The 20307-nt window shown below is 40.0% G+C and overlaps 1 protein-coding gene across 1 annotated transcript in view; it reads right to left on the bottom strand.

Moving 5' to 3' along the window:
- The window catches only part of LOC139740097 (transient receptor potential cation channel subfamily M member-like 2), a 191763-nt gene that overhangs the window by 124905 nt on the left and 46551 nt on the right, over positions 1-20307 (bottom strand). Inside the window, exons 4-8 of the mRNA XM_071650683.1 lie at positions 9366-9494; positions 4687-4935; positions 3617-3791; positions 2726-2873; positions 250-443 (exon numbers count right to left, since the gene is read on the bottom strand). Of these exons, the coding sequence (XP_071506784.1) occupies positions 250-443; positions 2726-2873; positions 3617-3791; positions 4687-4935; positions 9366-9494 (895 nt within the window). The remainder of the gene's footprint in view (positions 1-249; positions 444-2725; positions 2874-3616; positions 3792-4686; positions 4936-9365; positions 9495-20307) is intronic.

Genomic DNA, 20307 nt, shown 5'->3' with positions numbered 1-20307 from the left:
GTCTGATGCACTAACACATTTTCAGTTGAATGGTTATGTATGTCCTTTGCTTTGAAAAAATGCATCAATCAATAACTTTATCTCTGTTACATCTTTTTAAAATTTTGCCAAAAAAAAAATTGTGTTACAACCATCCCTTTGAACAACCTGCTCAAATAAGTCTTTAACCCTTCGAGGATGAGTTGATATTGCTATAACAACACCTGCATGAGTATACTCTGGACTAGTCTTCAACAGGATAATGCTTACTAAGTTCAGGAATTTTCCAGTGGCTACAAGTATGAAAGCAGCACTGGAGGATGAATCGAATCAGGTAGAAGAAGTGTGAGATGAAGATGAAGGGAGGGGTCAGAGGGGGGCGGTTGAAGTACTCTTTGATGAGATCATAGCGCTGTAACTTCCAGAAGATGTCTGTGTTGTCTTGGATGGCCGAGAATGTGTAACTGCAGATAACAGTTGAAGGGTTCAAAAAGTATACAGGGTTTGAAATTCCTTAAAACACCTAAAAAAATAATTGATACATTTAGAAATAACCACAGATGTGGAATTATGCCAAATTATATACTTCCTTGAACTTGAGTTTCATGAAGATATGACATTAAAGCATTTCATGTGTGCAAGATATCACTTACAGTTACAAGTGTCAAAGGCAGAATACACAATAGCCATGAGGCGCAAAGAATATTCTATCCGAAAAGTTCATGTTATTTGGTATGATTGAAAGGTTCAGTGCTATAATTCCTTTCTTTCAACAGATTCATCAACAGTCAAGAGTAATGTATACAGAATGAAAAATGTAGAAAGGACTAAATACACCAGTATAGAACATATGATCACATCAGGGAAAGCATATCTACACTCAGCAAATAAAAAAAAGCAAAAAGCAAAAAAAAAAAAAAAAAAAAGAAGAAAGTAAACACTTTTTCAAGTTCATCTTTCTCATAGATTATTTGGCTAATATCAATGTTTTATATATCATGCTAAAGGAAATTTACTTGGCTCTCAACCTAGTTAGTCAATAACAAGGGAAACTTTACGCATGAGTGAACACATTCGTTTTTCTCTTCCAAGGCACAAGAGTAAAAATTGCAAAAATGAATAAGTTGTCATTCAAAATATGTGCTCTTCCATATAACAATGAGAACAAAAGACAAAGTCAACACAATAAGAAATGTAAATTAATTGGCAAAAATCAACCTATGATTTCTATATCTCTGTAACCCTCCAAAGAAAAAGGCAAAAAAATAATGGAAGAAAATGAAGAATCTTATGTCAAATCCATATTCCAAAGACATAAGAGAAGAAGCAATGATAACAAAGATGGTAGAAATTGAAATGTTATTCCAAATTAAGAAAATTTGGAATATTTCATTCTTGAATTGGTCTCATGAAGTCTTAAATTCCTTAAGTAAAAAATGAAACAAGAAATTATGTCCATTTTATCACCTTTGCTGCTTACTCCATATGTCATTTAAATATTGAGTAGCCAGAAAATTCTTATGTTCCCCTTTTAGCTTCCCAGTATGTTTTTGGTTAAGAATATAAAAAGAAACAAGGGAATGAAAACTAATTTCTGCTTTTTCATTCATGTCTCTCATAGCGTTAAAGTGGTCTTTTGTTATTATTGCTACCTTGAAGGACATGGCAAATGAATTGCTCAATATGTCAATTTTTGCAATTTTTACTTTTGAGCCCTGGAGGACAAGGCAAGTGCCAAAATGTGTCTCGCCCATTCGCGTAGAAAAAATTGATGTTTTTCTAACTCCCGGAAGTTCATTGCCCCCGCCTGTGACCTACGACCTTGTGGTGACCTTCAACTCCCCAAGGGACATTTACCAGCTAAGATTGGTCACAAACGGACATATGGATCAAAAGTTATGAGCCATAATCGAAACACACTGTAAAAACTTAACATTGGGCCCTAAAAGTTCATTGACCCCTGTCTGTGACCTTTGACCTTGTGATGAACTTCAACTCCCCAAGGGACATCTCCCATCCAAGTTTGGTCACAAACAAACATATGCATCAAAAGTTTTGAACCATAATTGAAACGTGCCGTAAAAACTTAACATTGTGCCCTAAAAGTTTGTTGACCCCTGTCTGTGACTTTGACCTTGTGGTGACCTTCAACTCCCCAAGGTACATATACCATCCAAGTTTGGACGACAGACAGACAGATTCTGCAGGCAATCCCTTAGTCTCCCCGCACCTCTGGTGGACTCGACAAAAACGAATGTGTTTACTCATGTGCAAAGTTTCCCTTTGTACAAACCTACGAGGTTGATAGCCAATTAAATAACTTTAGTACGGTATATGACACAATGATTTTTATCAAAATCTTCTATGAAAAATATGAACTGGAAAAAATGTTTACTTTCTTTTTTTTGCAGAGTGTATTTTCGATGCACCTCCTTTCACATTATTTTTCAGTGAAAAACTGAATTGTTGGATTTCCTTTCCTTTCTCTCTGAATACATAAGGGTACATGAGATGCATTTGAAGTTTAAACCACACAAAGTTCTTTTAAGTATTTTTTTTCAAACATCATACAATACAGTGACAAATACAAAGTTCTCAAGTGTCAAATTAGACTGACACCAGGCTTATGAAATAATGGTTGTGACAAATATTTTCTTTATCAAATATTCAAATTTCCATTTGACAAGCATCTATCAAATCTATTCCAAAGGAGAAGGGATGAAGTAACAACAGATCTCTATCAAACCTGAACATAGCAATGAGGAGGTTAAGGAGGAGAACATTGCTGATCATCATGTAGATGGCAAGAAGAATGATGCCCATCCAGGAGTATTCTGGGCAAGGGTTGACTTCTACTCCATCAATGTTTGTGCCATTGGTAGAGCAATCAACTCCTACAAGAGAGAATTCAATTAAGAAGAAATGCGATTTTGTCTTTTGAATCTCAACCATCACATCTAAACTATACTGGTAGATGCCCTATTGTACAAAAAAAAAAAAACAAAAAAAAAAAACACTACCAAGTGCATTCACCTTCACTTATTCAGAAAAATGACACCTCAGAATATTTGAATTAAAGTATGTCAAATTTTGTCTAAAAATTACATACAGAATTAGCAAGGAAACTCAAAGGATCACCTTAAAATAATCATAGCATTTGCAAATGACATATATCAAGGGTGTTTTCCTTTTTTGTGAGTGTTGTCTTATAAAAACCAAGTAGTCTTACAGTATCTGTCGGGCAAATGATACAGAATGAAGCCTTACGTTTTAGGTTTGTACTGCTGGAGGAATTCTTCTACTCCAAAATGACAAATTGTGATGTAAATAACAAAGATATGGCATGTGCATTTTACAAAGAAAACCCAAATTAGCTTTGAATCATGATTGTGTGTCAAAATTTTGTGAATAATAAAAAAAAAAAAGTGCAAAAAGAACAAGCCTTTGTTTTAAGATTGATAACCATTCTGTTTTGCCATCCTGCAGATAGCTACATTTGCAAAAATGAGGAACTACATCTATAGAGTAATTGCAGGTGATGTGTTGAGAAACTGTATTCGTGCTGTTTTACATGGTGAAAAAGAGAACAGTTTGGCTTAGGTGAGCAAAACATGCATTGCCATGGTTTAACAACAACCTTCAATGACTTCAAGGAAGAGCTCGCCAAAGATCTGAAAGTAGGATCGCATCAGGACGCCTCGGAAGATGAGATTCACATCTGTCTCATTTGGGAAGAGGATGGCCTGGGAGGCAATGCCATATCCAATCAGGAACACAGACAGGATGCAGAAGAACAGTACCAGGTCTACCATCTTGCATTTGTTGTTGGTTGAAAGAAAATGTACATGTACAAATATTTACAACATAGTAATAAGAAACAAACAAACAAAACACACAAATGCTACAAATTATTGATGGCGCTACAATCAAATGTGACAACCCCTGTCACTTGACTCAGTACATCCCTCATTTTTACAATTGCATCTCATGATGGCAGATCCATACTGTTTTCTACGCAACTAAATGTTGTATTAAAAATGAATAACTTCAAAATTGCGTTATATATTTGTTTTGTGAATTAATTCAGGATTGGCTTCTATGAGATAAAACAATCACATGAATCACTGACACAATGTTTATGTTGACAAACATCTGCAGTACAAAGCATAATCACTTCTGTCATACTATTTTTCACATAAGTGAGGTAGTAAACTTGAGGTGCAGCCTTACCGGCACAACCAAATCATGGTCTGACCAGCCCAGCAAATCACCTGCTTAGGCAAATTATTGTATAATCATGTATAGGGCTATGCAATATGCCAATGAGCAATGCCATATCATACAATGAATGAATCAATCTGACAAACATATCTACAAATGCATGTTCCACAATCAAGTGACAACTAGTTTTTGTCATCACCTCCTATTTCTTTTTCTTTTTTTTCATGCCAATTTGGGGGACATCAAATAAAGTCTTTGACACAAAGTACAACAGAACACTGCTGAAACTTTATATCACAATAAAATTCTTCAGTATTTTTGTTTATTTTTTGGTTGCCAAAGTTGGGATGCAGCTATAAAAAGGTGCAGCCTTATTGCTGGTCAATGTGGTATTACAATTTCCTGGGTAAAACACTGACACTTCTTTCTAATACAAATGAAAATACGAAATATTTGATCCCTATGACATCTTCCATTTTGTCTTACCATTCTCTGAATCATGATGAGCTTTGGTCCCAGCTGCTTGCTTACTGAAAAGATGTGCAGCAATCGGATGTAGAAAATAATAAGGTTTAGAGACAGAACGATTCTTGCTGCACTGAGGAATTGTTGGAAGAATCGCAGGGCAAAGCCAACTCCAAACAATGTCAATGTGGCCAGGTCAATCAGGTTCCAGTAGTCCGAGATCCAAGCATAGAGTCTGATTTTCCAGCTTGAACTCTCTCCCTGGGCAATCTATACAAATCGAATAAGAGATTATATAGTAAACATACAAAGAGATGACAAAAATTTAGTGGCAGAGAATATCATTTCTGCAATCGTAAATAGAGAGGCACACAGAATAATCAAAATTACCTCACATCTTCATTGCCTGAATAATGCCTAAATGCAGCCACACTGATGGGTAAATATACTTGCACATAATTCATCAATTCCTATGAGGACAAGCTTTATCGATGCAAATAAAACTGAACAATCATTTCCCTCAAAGAAGCAGCTTAGTTAGCATTAATCAAACTTTGACACCTAAGGATGGCATACAAGTTCTTAGAACATTAACATTCTCCGAGCTTTTATTTTTAATTGCCAGTGAACTGATAATCACAAGGGTTAAAGCTCTGACTTTCAATCTTCTGCTTTTAATAATTGGGACCAACTGCTGTGTGTAAGCTTTTTGCATATAAGTCATGATAAGGTACTGAAGTGCTGATATAAAAGCAGGTACTGAATTCCAAGCTTACAAAAAATTTCAAAATGACTTTTCATCACAATGCACTTATCCTTAAAGGGACTGTACAGTAGTGGTTGAGGTGGGGATTCATGTTTTGAACTTTCCTAAGTGAGATAATGAGAAACCTTTTATGAAATATGAAAGAGCATGTGATTTTAAGAAGGATTCAACGTTTATTTGATGAAAATTGGTTTTCAAATGGCTGAGATATCCCTAAAAGTGATAATAATAAAAGGCGACATGCCCTAACTTTATTAGGATCTCTTTGTTTTACCTTGTTTTTGGATATTTCTGACATTTCAAAACCGATTTTCATCAAATAAACTTTTGATACCCCTAAGAATTGCATGCTCTTTGACATCTCACAGAGTGGTTTCTGAATGTCTCGCAAAACGTTAAAAGCTAAATCCTCACCCCGACCAGAACTGTACACACCCTTTAAAGTATGGCGAACGAGACATTAAAATCAAGAAAATCATACAAAAGAAGGTGTCAAAGCAGAGGGAAATGTCTCCTAAAATTACAGATATTCAATGTCACTTATTAAAAGATATTCGCACCCATGAGAAATCACGAGTTAAAACTGACTGATTTACTTCACGATTTTCGCTCCGGAACAGCTGTCTTTTTCGAGCCCTAAAATATGACGTCACGAAATGAACAAAATCCTTTACGAGTGCAGCGAGAGCAAATGCCGGACATCGAGGCCGCCATTCGTAAAGCACATATTTCTTGGTGAGCGGATGCAATATCTGGCCTGTCTTTAGTCGCATCTACTTTCTCGGCTGAAACATTAAAACGTCTAATTTTTACCTTATATTGTACAGAAAGACTTTGAGTTTGACATCGAGAATGAATTGAGTAATGGCAGTGACAATGACACTGATAGTGACAGTGGCAAAGTCTGGGTAGTAGACATGAGGCAAATCTCTCGTTTGAAGAAGCTACACCCCTGTAGACAATGCCAGTGCATATCTTGGCAATCAAGGACTTAAAAACCAAAGATATAAAACACCTGTTTCTTGACCCTGGCCTAATATAAGCATCAGTCACCGCCACGAGGGGGGGGGGGGGGGGGGGCACCCACGAGAGGAGGAGATTGTTTTGGTTTTGGCATGGGCTATGTAGCTCCATGGTGGGTGTGTGTGTCGACAAACTTCTACAATGCTCTCCTTCTTATTCCTGTATTTTCGTTATTTATGGGTCAAATTTTTTCGTTCGAAATTCAAAACGGATGACTATAGAATTTCTCAATAGAATATAAAATCTAAAACTTTAGAAAGAATAAAAGAAAATTGAGTGCACTTTGAATGGTCTGCCACAGGCAGATATCCTTATCATGCTCTTACGTAATATGACAGCTGTTGCAGTCATTAAACCCTGGCTTGGCCTCCAGGTTTGCCACGCCTGAGTAGAAAGTTATTTTGCAGTGGGCAAATACATCTACTCCCACTTCTCAAACGAGGAATCGTTAGGGGGGTATAGCACCCCATCAGCTTCGTTTGGCGATGGGGTCTCGCCTCAAACGGGGGTTTGACGGCATGAGAAGTGTGGGAGAGGCAACGGAGCCCCCTGTGTGGATGGAGTGCGTCGACGCGTCCGGGTTGTTGTGTTTTGTTATGGTGCGCCAAAAGGAACCGTGTCTGGTTCTGTTACAATATCACTTCCCCGCTGATAATTTTGTTTAAAAAAACCGAAGGCTCTGTGTAATGATGTTGATGCCCTTGATTTTGACATAAGAGTAACATTTTGCATTGATTTTGTACTAAATTCCTAATTTTCATATTGTTTTCATAGTACCGAACATTATTTACTTTGGTGCACCATAGCAATAAACCAGTCCGTATTTCGGCATAAGGGCTGCGCTTGTATTGTGCAATGTGTCCGACTGATGCTAAGGTTGACTTTCTTGATATCGATATGGGCCTAGCTAGCCAGCGGGCGGCATGACACACCTAGCGAACTGTCAGCATGCATCCAGCTAGAGACTAGAGTGGTCTAGTATAGGCCTAGTAGTAGTACTAGTACTGTACTAGGCCTACTACTAGTAACGTTAGAGGTTCTACTAACTAGGGTCTAATGCTTCTAGAAAATGTCTAACGGTTACTTCTACTAGTAGCTAGCTGGCCCTAGAATGCACCAGAGATCAAGTTGTGTGCAGGATTTCTGTGTGAGGAGATTTGCCAGCAGCAGGCACACGACGATGATGTTCAAACTACAAATACAAACGAAAACAAAACAAAACCAAAAAGACGATTTAGCATGCCATCACATTACCGGCAAATACAACCTAGGCCTACAGGGGAACTGGTGAGTACAGTTTCGTATGCTCGATTAAATTACTCGAATTTGCTAACCTCACTTTTCAAGCAGGCCTAACAAAGTTAGGCCTAGTAGATCTAATCTAGGCCCTAGCCTACCGAGGCCTAGCATGGCATGAAAAAGGGCAAAGGAAGCGAAGAAATGAAGCACGATACTTTATTACCCAGTGCAATTACTTAGGGACCTAGAAATATGCTTTGACCTGTTTCTCGAAACATATGCATTCATGCACTGCGTAAAAATGTGGAAATTCTGTAACTTGCTAATGTACAAGATGGTCTATTGCCGTGCGTGGCGGTCGGGCATTGTATTGATGTGACACGGGGTCAGGGAGAGCAGTGAAAACAAACCAACGTCGGAATCAGCGGGGGTACCGTACTTTCGATATGAAACTATTTCAATTCCGTTAATTTCATTCAACTGTCACTTTAAAAACATTTTTTCCCCCACCATGATCCTAAGCTAAACGTCCACACCTAACATATTTTATTCAGTGTGGAGCTCAAGCTATTGCTAGGGCTCCAGAGTAGTAACAGTAATACTGTAACATGTTACTAACGTTAGTACCCAACAATTTTAACGCACAGCTTGCAACCGACGGTAGGCCTAATGTTACAACGTAATTTCTTCAGAGTCTACCGGCGACGGTCACTGCCCTGCTTCATTTCACTCCAGCTAAATAGCTACCGTCAGTGACATGCACACGTACACAAATCTAGATGTAAGAATTCATGATATAATTATGTACCTGACTAAGTTCGTATGTTAGGAAATAAAGTAAAACCTAACTGAAATATTGACCTTTGCAGGTCTAACCCTTGACGTTTGATCTAACAGATCATCTAACTTAACGTTAGGCCTATACGTGATTACGAGTACATACTACATGTACGTAGGTCAGAGTTCTGGTTCTAGAGTGCCTAGGCTAGGACCAACTGCGAGCCGTTGAGAGTCAAGACTGAGGCACGAAAGCTCAAGTAGAAGTCTAAAAAGGTTGTCATCTGTATACTTAATGGTAATTCGAAGGAAGATGGATTCAATAAGTGAAATTATAACTCACTTGTGCCTGATTGTGTTAACAAGACACATACACCTCGCTGCACTCAGGTCATCATGCGGAATTCACGCTTTGAATTGAACCACGGCGCCGTGTAGCATGCACAGCGCATCAGTGCAGGGCTGATTTGTTCATTTCGTGACGTTATAATTTTGGTCATCAAAATTTCACTGTCAGATCGGGTTCACGTGGTCTAAAAAGGGTCTCAAAACACCATCTCTCCATCGTTCTAGAGACGTTTTCACCTTCTGAAAATCAATTATTCATATTCCTAGAGACTTAAGCTTTCTAGAAATACATAAATCACCTTGTTTATGAATATCATCATTTTTTTCTCGTTCACCATACTTTAAGGACCAATACCACATTGATGACATTCAGACAAAATAATTTTAGGCAACAAAATTCAGGTGGCACTAGGTGGAGTCATTCCCCATGGAAGCTACAGTACATACTGAAATTTCTGAGAATCCATTATGTCATGATGTCCCTACCACTGTTTTGACAACTAACAATGACTGTAGAATTATCTGGCATGTCTTTATCATGTCGTACCTGTCTAAACTCTTCTGTGAAGAGTGAGGCCACCCAGACAACAAGGACTATTTCATACACAGAAATTTCGTAATGGAAGTTCATCATGATCACATAGCTGTAGAGGATCAGGAACACAAAGTATGACATCTGTAAAGAAATTAAAAAGGAAAAAGACAGAGTTTTGATGAATATACAAAGAAAGACCAAGAACTCAAATATATCTAACAGAACAGTAACAAGATGGATGAACTTTAATGAGTAGGCACACACTTAAATCATTCCTCACCCCCACGACAAAATCAAAGGGCACTTATGCATCAGATAAAAGTCACTAGAAAAAGAAAAGGTACAAAGGTGAAGATTTGATCAAATTAAGATTAAGATTATTGAAAATATAAGATTGTGAAGTTTTATTTATTTTCTAAAATCAGTTCTCTAACATTGAGCATACAAATGAGTGAGCTGATGATGGCATCACCTCAAACCCCGGTCACACAGCGCTTTACGGCTTAATCACGGCCAAAACATGTCAAAAAGTGGTCTCCCGTGAAGCAGACGATGTTGTTCGCGTTGATGTCGAGTTTAAGACGAGCTACGGTCGATTTATAGACGTGGCAGGACGCGGGGAAAAATCAGAACGGCGTCGGACGCAGCAAAAAGTTTTGAACTGCTCAAAATTTTATTCCGCAGACAGCCACTGGCGGTACACGTGGTAAAGACGTGCAACACACGTGAAACACACATGATAATCCATGTTCCCGCAGTGATTAAAACTTGGGGAGACGCGGTAAAGACGCGAAAGTTTAGCGGTCTGTCACGGGCAGAGCACGGTCATCTGACGCGTGTTTCGCGTTGGTATCACTGGAGATAGCGTGTGTTTAGCGGCTTATCGCTGACAAATGGATTTTTCCGCGTACACACACGTGGCTGGACGTGGTTAGCTGTGCTTAGGCAGTGCTTCAGCAGTGGAACAGCCGCCAACAGCCATTCCCCGTATAAAGCACTGCCAAACCAAAATTGACTAACAAATTACCACTTATGACCAGGTCCACCAGATTTTCATAACTTTTTGTACGTGATTTAGCCGTGGAGTGCTGTGTGACCGGGGCTTCATAATTCACACTGATCATGTACAAACTAGGACTATTACTCAATGTGATTAATACCCCACCTAAAACTGAGGGAATTAGCTCAACCAGCAATAATTTTGTATGCTTTTTATGGAAAAAAAAAATGTTACCATGGTAATGCATTGTTCAACATTGAATAAAGATGCATTTTGCTAATTTAACAAGGCAATCGCCAAATTGTGTCTCGCCCATTCGCGTACAAGGAATTAATATCTTTTATAACTCCCAGAAGTTAATTGACCTGCTTATGACCTTTGACCTTGTGGTGACCTTCAACACCCTAAGGGACATTTACCATCCAAGTTTGGTCACAAACGGACAAAGGGATCAAAAGTAATGAGCCATAATCGAAATGCGCCATAAAAACTTAACATTGGGCCCTAAAAATTTGTTGACCCCTTTCTGTGACCTTTGACCTCGTGATGACCTTTAACTCCCCAAGGGACATCTACCGTCCAAGTTTGGTCACAAACGGACATAGGGATCAAAAGTTATGAGCCACAATCAAAACGCGCCCTAAAAACATAACATTGGGCCCTAAAAGTTTGTTGACCCCTGTCTGTGACCTTTGACCTTGTGACGACCTTCACCTCCCCAAGGGACATCTTCCATCCAAGTTTGGTCACAAACGGACAAAGGGATCAAAAGTTATGAGCCATAAACGAAATGCGCCCTAAAAACTCAACATTGGGCCCTAAAAGTTCGTTGACCCCCGTCTGTAACCTTTGACCTTGTGGTTACCTTCAACTTCCCAAGAGACATCTACCATCACCAAAGTTTGATTGCTATTGTAGCAACATGTGCTGAGTTACGTGTGATAAGAGAGTCTTGCAAGTAAACTGTAACGTATGACCTCAAATGACCTTTGACCTTATCATGTGACCTCTTATGGCACCATAACATGAAGGTACCCCCAGTGCATCAATCACCCAAGTTTGATTGCCATGGTAGCAACATGTGTCGAGTTACGTGTGATAAGAGAGTCTTGCAAGTAAACTTTAACGTATGACCTCAAATGACCTTTGACCTTATCCTGTGACCTCCAACGGCACCATAACATGAAGGTACCCCCAGTGCATCTATGACCCAAGTTACGTTGTAATCCAAGCAACTTATGTGAAGTTATTTGTCAAAAGAGAGTCTTGCAGGTAAACTTTAACATAGAAAAGAGAGTCTTGCACATACTCTTTATTATATGACCTCAAATGACCTTTGACATCATCACATGACCTCCGACAACACCATAACATAAAGATACCCCTAGTGCTTCTATCACCCAAGTGTGGCTGCAATTGCTGTAACAGTTGCCAAGTTATGCATCATAAGAGAGTCTTGCAGGGAAACTTTAACATTTGTGACGGACGACGGACGACGGACGGACGACGGACGGACGACGGACGGACGACGGACGGACGACGGACGGACGACGGACGGACGACGGACGGACGCCATTTGGATCCCTTAGTCTCGCCTTCACCTCCGGTGGGCGAGACAAAAATTATGTTATTCAAATGTGTCATATCTCAAGTCAAGTGCTCAACTAGAAATGTTGCTATGGCGACTGGTATGCCTTAGCCATAAATGCATGATTCTCCTAGTAGGTCTATACTACAATGTCTAGACAGTGTGTGATGACAGTTTCACATAACTGGCAAAATATTAAATGACAGGTTTAACAAGTTTTGAATGTTCACTTTACTTGAACTAGTTTGCTATTACTGTCTAAGAGTGCAGGTACATGTATTTGGGGATTTGAGGATCTTTACTAGACTTCTGACCCTTTTATAAGTTTATGCATTGTGTAATTTTCAAGGTATGGAGAAAATGTGTAATTTCAGTATTGAATAGTAAAATTTTTGTATTTTAGTCTGGCCTTTGACCCTATGACCCTAAAATTCCCAAGAGAATCACTGTCAGGTAGAACATGCATAAATACATACTAAGTTTCATGATGATACCTTGACTTACTTTTGAGATATGGAGAAAGAAGTGAAATATAGCACTTTCACTTGAGCTTTGACCTTTTGGCAAGAAACTTCCCAGAGAATCTCTAATGGGTAATACAATACTGTATATATTAAGTTTCAAGAAAAATCCTGCAGGCATTGCATAGATATGAGGGGAATAGTGAAATTTCGCAGAGTTGACCTTGACCTTTGACACCCCCCCCCCCTTTATGGCACATTTTGGTAAATTGCACTTTTTGCTAAATTACCAAAATGTGCCGTGACAAGTTACGGCACATTTTGGTAAATTACCAAAATGTGCAGGACATTGACGGCACATTTTGGTAACTTTCTGTTCCTTCACAATCATCACAAAACCAAATTGTAAGTGCAGTTGGTTTTTGTCCCCACTGAATGAGTTCGGTAGCCTAAAGGCCATGTCACACCTTTCCGGGCAAGCTATGCGGGCTTGTTGCGAGTATAAGGTTTTTCCAGCCCGCAGGAAAATTATCTCACCCGTAGTTGCCCGGAGGTGCGCACGCAAGTCCGATTTACCCGCAGCCAAGTTTTGAGCAGCACCTTGCAGGCAACTCCCATGCAGGTACTTCGCAGTCCCCGTATGCGGCCAGCGCGGCCAAGATAATGACATTCTGTGCAGTCATTTCTGTTGGACTTCTGCCATTCCTTCAGATGAATTTTTAACGCGCCTGGCACGCAGGTCGCACAGAATACCTGCAAGAAGAACATAAGTAGAACGCGTCCAGCAAGTAACACACATGCACAACTTGCCCAAATCCTTGTCCGCCCTCAGAAATTGTCCGGTATGCTGGAAAATCCCCATACGCAACAAGCCCGGAAAGGTGTGACAAGGCCTAAACATGGTAACGCGTAAAACGGATTTGCGTGCGCACCTCCGGGCGACTACGGGTGAGATACGTGCTAGGTACTGTTATGTGCGGGTCATCTGCGGGGACCTCCGGGTAGTAAAAATTGTTCTTCACAAGTCACATGCAAGGCTTGCCCAGAAAGATGTCACAAGGCCTGTAAGGCTGTGTCACACCTTTCCAGGCAAGCTACGCGGGCTTGTTGCGAGTAGGGATTTTCCAGTATGCAGGAAAATTTTCTGCGGTCGGACAAGAATGTTTGCGAGTTTCGCCCTTGTGTCTTACCTGCTAGACGCGCGCTACTTACCTTCTACTTGCGTGTGTTCAGTGTGACCTGTGTGAGAGCTTTGGAAACCGATCCATTTTATGTTACGAGCGACTTAAGGGTACTGCGAAGTACCTGAGTTGGAGTTGCCTGCAAGGTGCTGCCAGTAAGGGTCTCCTACTGGTGTTCTGCATGTACCCCCGCGACTCACTTGGAACATATTCTGAGCATGCTCAAGGCCTTGTCATAATGTATCTGGGGAAGTTTTGGGGGTTGACTTGCGGGTAAGCAAATTTGTCTTGCCTGTCTTTACTGCAGGACCATATCACCTTATTTCCTTGACCGTATAATAACTCTCAAGCCCATCCATGGGTGTTTAGTTCAGTTACCAAAATGTGCAGGCAAATCCACTTTTAGCTGCACATTTTGGTAACAGTTGATCCCGTCAGGTATACAGTGCACTATCGGCACATTTTGGTAAAAATTTTTTAAAACCAAAATGTGCAGTTACCAAAATGTGCTGTAACATAGTTACGGCACATTTTGGTAATTTACCAAAATGTGCCGTAACACCCCCTGACCTTTGACCCATGACCCCAAATTCCCTAGATAATCACTGCCAGTCAGTACATGCATATGTACAAAGTTTCATGAAGATACCTTGAAGGATTTGCAAGATACGGAGAGAAAAGTGAAATTTTAACATTTTTACTTGACCTTTGACCTCATGATTCAAAACTCTCTCTGGAGTGGTCACACATGCTAAATATGGCGTAAATTGATCAAAAAATGAGAGAGTAGTTCGATCCACAACATTTGGTAGGATTTTTTTTATTTGCTGTTGCCATTGCAACGCATTAGGCAATACTAACAAAAGAGGTATCTTGCACAGTTTCCTTTGACAGTGGTCACACATGCCAAATTTGGAGTTAATTGCTCAAAAAATGAGCGAGTAGTTCGATCCACGAGTTTTTATGAAAATTTGCCATTGCCATGGCAACCCATTATTTGATACTGGTGAAAAAGGTGTCTGGCATATCTACCTTTGATAGCGGTCACACATGCCAAATTTGGGGTCAATTGCCAAAAAAAATGAGATAGTCGTTCAATCCACAACATTTGGTAGGTTTTTTTTTTTCACATTTGCTGTTGCCATGGCAACACATTTGACAGCAGTCATACATGCCGAATTTGGGGTTCCCCCTGGTGCCAGCATGTATGAAAACCGCGTACGTGAATAACTAGCATGGGGTAAGAAGGAATTTAGCGGGAAAACTTTGGGTCTCCGAAGTAACACTTTTCAGACTTTTGGACAAGGTCAAAAACCTATCAAAGGTGTCAGCACAAATTTTATGTAAAAAAGGCAAATATACGTCTCACCAAAGGGTCAAGAAGAAGGATCCAAAATCAATGAAATTTGGAGAGTTCAAAAAGAGCCTAGGGCAACTATGGCACGAAGGAGAAAAGAGGAAGTGTTAGGGGCTGATGGGGCTGACTAGTCTTGCACGCAGTTGTTTTTTAGTTTTGGGATTATTTTTACTTGTCTCCCACCTTCTATCCTTTCTATGTTCGAGCCAAAAGGAGGCTGTGTAGGAGGATAAAGCATTGGTCATGTGATAAGTAAAAAAGGTAAGATATTCCTAGAAATATATTTGACATTTCAAATGAATGTAGATAATCTTTCAGTAAGTTCTGAAGCTGTTCATGCTACAGTAAAAACATCAATAAATGTTAATGCACAAGTCAAGCATTGCATGTATAATTACAAAGGTTTGGAAACTTCATTTTAATTCTACAATAAACAGATCCTCTTCATTGGTATAATTTCTTCACATTCACTGGTAACTTCACAAAGAGTTTTTTTTTTAAAAAAAATCATGGAATTTCTGGCTATCATCCATAATATGAACTTCAGGCATGAAAAGCTCCAAAGATTCAGTAAAAACAATTTAACAGATCAGAGATAAAGCTCCTTCAAATTTTGAGAAGTAACACACAGATTTGCTGAGTGTAAGACCACAAGAAGCTTCAGCTGAGTACCAGGAAGCTCTCATCAACTCCAACTAGAAATATCACTTAAGGTGATTAATACCCCCGCCCCATGACGACAGTCTTACCCAAGGAATGATCTTTCCTTGATCTTCTGCCATTTAAATGCCGTTACCATGGCAACGCAGCTTCCGACACGTCCGAAAAATATGTCTTGCACATCTTCCCACCAAGACTATTGTGTGTGCCAAATTTCATAAGCTTTTGTCAAAAACTGAGGAAGTACACGTAGTTCAATCCACAAGATCTTTCCTAGATCTTCCGCCATTAATATGCCGTTACCATGGCAACGCAGCTTCCGACACGTCCAAAAAATATGTCTTGCACATCTTCCCACCAAGACCAATGTGTGTGCCACATTTCATGAGCTTCAGTCGAATACAGAGGAAGTAGTTCAATCCGCAAGATCTTTCCTTGATCTTCTGCCATTTATATGCCGTTACCATGGCAACGCAGCTTCCGACACGTCCGAAAAATATGTCTTCCACATCTTCCCACCAAAATCAAGGTGTGTGCCACATTTCATAAGCTTTGGTCAAAAAACTGAGGAAGTAGTTAAATCCGCAAGATCTTTCCTTGATCTTCTGCCATTAATATGCCGTTACCATGGCAACGTACTTTCGGGTACTGTCAAAAAATGCCTCTTGCACATCTACAACCAAAGGCACACATCTGTACCAAGTTTCATGGAAATTGGGCAAAAACTGAGGAAGTAGTTTGCAACACAAAATTTTCCATCATTTTGGCTCATAATATGTGAGCTGTTACCATGGCAACATACTTTTTGTCACTGTCAAGAAATGTGTCATGCTGACCTATATCCTAAGACAAACATTCAATATGAATTCCATGAGAATTGGAAGAACACTGATGAAGCAGTTTTGCCATGAAGCATTTTGCCCTATATTTTACCAATAACATGCCGTTACCATGGCAACGCACTTTTTGCCACTGCGGAAATATGTGTCTTGCACATTAACATATTCAGATGAACATCTGTACCTAATTTCATAAAAATTGATCAAAAACTGTGGGAGGAGTTCGCGACGCAAGATTTGTACCCATTTTTGCCCATAATATGCCGTTACCATGGCAACGTACTTTTGGGTACTGTCAAAAAATACGTCTTGCACATCTACAACCCAAGGCACACATCTGTGCCAAGTTTTATGGGAATCGGTTGAAAACTGAGGAAGTAGTTCGCGACGCAAGATTTGCAACGGACCGACCGCCCGACCGCCCGACCGCCCGACCGCCCGACCGTCCGCTGATTCCTATATACCCCCTTCAAACTTCGTTTGGCGGGGGTAAAACAAGTGGCTCCCCAACGTGCAGAGTGAATGCATGGCATTGCAATAGTTCTCACACAAGACTGCTTTGTATTTCTCTTGGAATATTTGATTCATTTTTTTTTGTCATGACGCGAGTGTAATAATCCTTTGGTATGGCTATGTAAACATTTGTGATACACAACTCATCTGCTCGATTTTTTTTTTTTTAAGGCCAAAAGAAAGACAAAATAATATCATGATGTTTGCAATTGTTGAAAAGGTCTGCTTCGATGACTCACATACTAATTGCCCCTGTTCCTAGGGCCACCATTCATGCAATTAAGGGCGGACGTCCACTTGGGCGCGGACAAGCCCCGGAAGGGTTGCGGAAGCAAATTTTTTCATTTCGGCATCCTGTCCGCGACAGACGCGGAATAACTTTGTGAATCGGCTTGTCCTGGGACATTCCTAGGACTGTCCGCGGACTGTCCGCGGACAGACTGCGGACGTTCCCAGGAATCACTCCGGAAGAGCGCGAAATACCTCGGAATATGCTAATCGTAGCCGGGCAGCGCGGAAACATCTAGGATTACACCAGGAATGAACGCGGACAATCAGGATGCCTTCCGGACAACACAAGTTAGGCATGCGGACAAACTGCGGACAATACCAGGAAAATGGAAAGGTATTAATTTGGTGCTGACTTTGACTTTTCCTCATTTGACTGCTAGCCGTCATTGATGCTCCTTGTTGTGCTTCTGCAGTAGCTGCTGATATTATATTGATATGATTGGTCAATATTATTTTATAAATGTGACCACCAAAAGTCGAAGAAAAGGATTGTCTGCATGTCGGCTGACGACTCATTTTTTAAAAATTAAATTGTCCCATCTGGGAGAACAACCTTTTCTCTGCCTACAGTCACATGGATGATATTCGCAAACTTTTCGAACTACATATATATACATATATATATATATATATAATATACATAAAAATGTATATATATATATATATAGTGTGATATATAATAAACAGACACGTTGAAGCTACGTGTTGATAAGGTAGTCCACGTGTTGGCAAGATAAAAAGAGAAGTAACAAAACTGCAACAAAGTTCATGCTGCATTCACCAAGAAATAAACCGTTGGTGAATACAGCATGAACTTTGTCGCAGTTTTGTTACTTATAATACATATATATATATATATATATATATATATATATATACATGTATGTATGTATTCTTTATTCCCTTTTTTCAGACCTGTGCTTTATCCATCGTGAAGTATTGTATACATGTTTTGTCTGATACTTTGTCTGATTTACTTTTTTTGGGGGGCGGGGGTTCAGCTGGGCTGTCAAATTGGACAATCGATTTTATTTGCAACTAAAACAAAAAGAGAAGATAAAATCATTAGGTAATAATAACTATGAAAATCATTCAGGTAAAGAATATTTCTGAAATGATTTGTGATGCTTGTACTTATACATATACACTCAGCAAAAAAGAAGAAGAAAAAAAAACAAAAACAAAAGAAAGACGAAATCTAACACTTTGTGGAGTTCATAATTTATTGCTTTTTCTCTCATTTCACTTGGATTTTGAATTGACAGAAAATTCTTCATTTTCCTCCATCATCTTTAGCTTTCATTGTTATTTTGGGCTTCAAAGATATTACATTGTAATGAGACCACAGGTGTATCTTTGCAATTGAATTCATGCTTTTTAGTGTGATGAATCTGTCTTTTGTTCTAAAATGTTGTATCATTAGAAAGCATTTACGTATGAATAACAACTTGTTCATGTTTATATAATACATTAACATTTAGCCAAAAATTCTATGCTTTTTTTTTCTGAGTGTACTTCCACCTACTTTTGTGATTTTTCAGCTGGGCTGTCACATGGGACAACCTAGTTTGTTTGCAAATAAAATACGAAAACCACATAGAGGAAAATGTGATAGTAAGTAATAGGAACCAGAAAAGTCACTCAGATTAAAAATAATTTCTGAAAAGATCAAATCAACATAAACTTACTGGGAAGTTAGGGGGCTGATTTCACTTCTTTCTGGTTGCTTTTGGCACAGTCTCTACTACCTTCTTCTTTGCCTTCTGGGACCGGAAGTTCCTTAGATTTACCTGATCTTCATCACTAGACGAAAAGTGTGCCTGTGATGGGGATATTTGCATGGGGGCCTCGCCTGCCTTCTTGCTCATTTTGTGTTTCATTGGCATGACGCTCGCGGAAAGTGTCGACATTTTCGTGTCTGGATCACAAAATTTCCGCATCGGTTCCGGACACTTGCATATATAGATCTGCATCGGCTCCGCGCTGTCCTAAAACATTCCTGGTGTCTTCCGCTTTCATTCGCGAAGCTTCCCAACACCGCGGGATTCTTTCCGGAGCGTGTGCGGAAGGAGCGGAAGGGTTCCGGACAAGCGGGACATCCTCAGGACATCGTCAGGACAAGTCGCCGAAGGTGTCAGGAAGTTCATTTCCGCGTCCAAATTTTGGTCTCGATCAAAATTTGGACGCGGAAATTTTTCTCTCTCTCCCGAAGGTGCGGAAACGCCCGGACATGTTTAGGACAGTAAGCGGACACGTTCAGGAACGTGCGGACAGGTTGCCGAAGGAGTGCGGAATACCAAATTTGCATTCCGGGTCTTTTCCGCGCCCTAGTGGACGCCTGGTCTTACACGAACACGCAAATTCCTTTGCCCTGTGGTTTTGTCAGCCAGCTGTTGGTATGTGCTTTGAAATTTGTGACCCGCTACAACAAAATGGTCCTTAAGTCGCGCACGGTCGAAGCCGTGAAAATCGAGTTTGAAGTTAGAGCATCAAAATTGGTCAAAACTTACGATTTTCTGAATTTGACATATTATGAGAGTCTGACATGTTTTCTATCATCTGTCGAAATTTTGAAGCAAAATGATGAAAGGAAAGACCAAAAAATAGCGTTTTTCTGGGCCATGTTTTTTTGGCGTTTCAACGAAGCAGAAACTGGTTCGAACATTTGGATTGAGCGCCACACATAGGCTCCGCCCCTAACAATGACCACAGTGATCTCATTGGTCAGTTTGCTGCTTGCCGCTAACCGAAGCGTGAAGCTCGCACACTGCCCAGTCGACTGGTGCGTGCGGGCGGGTTGCGCTATGCCTAGCCGCTTCTCCTGACATCCTGGTCACTGATTGGTCGGTGAGGAGACCGCCGACGCTGTGTTTGAATGAGCATTTCGGGGTTGCTAGGGCTTAACTTCTATTGTCTGGAGGTGAATACTGACTTGCGTGTCTCTTGATTGTGATTGCGTCGCAAGGAGAACTTTTAGGGCGCTTTTCTCGAAACAGTGATTTCCCAGACGTCTTAACATGCTCTCTTTTAAACATCGATATCTCCGCAGCCGATTATTTTTATG

The sequence above is a fragment of the Diadema antillarum genome, unplaced genomic scaffold, assembly GCF_040938485.1.
Source record: "Diadema antillarum isolate AM-2024a unplaced genomic scaffold, OU_Dant_1.0 seq00000835_RagTag, whole genome shotgun sequence".
Lineage (NCBI taxonomy): Eukaryota > Metazoa > Echinodermata > Echinoidea > Diadematoida > Diadematidae > Diadema > Diadema antillarum.
This window is presented reverse-complemented; position numbering and strand designations above follow the sequence as displayed.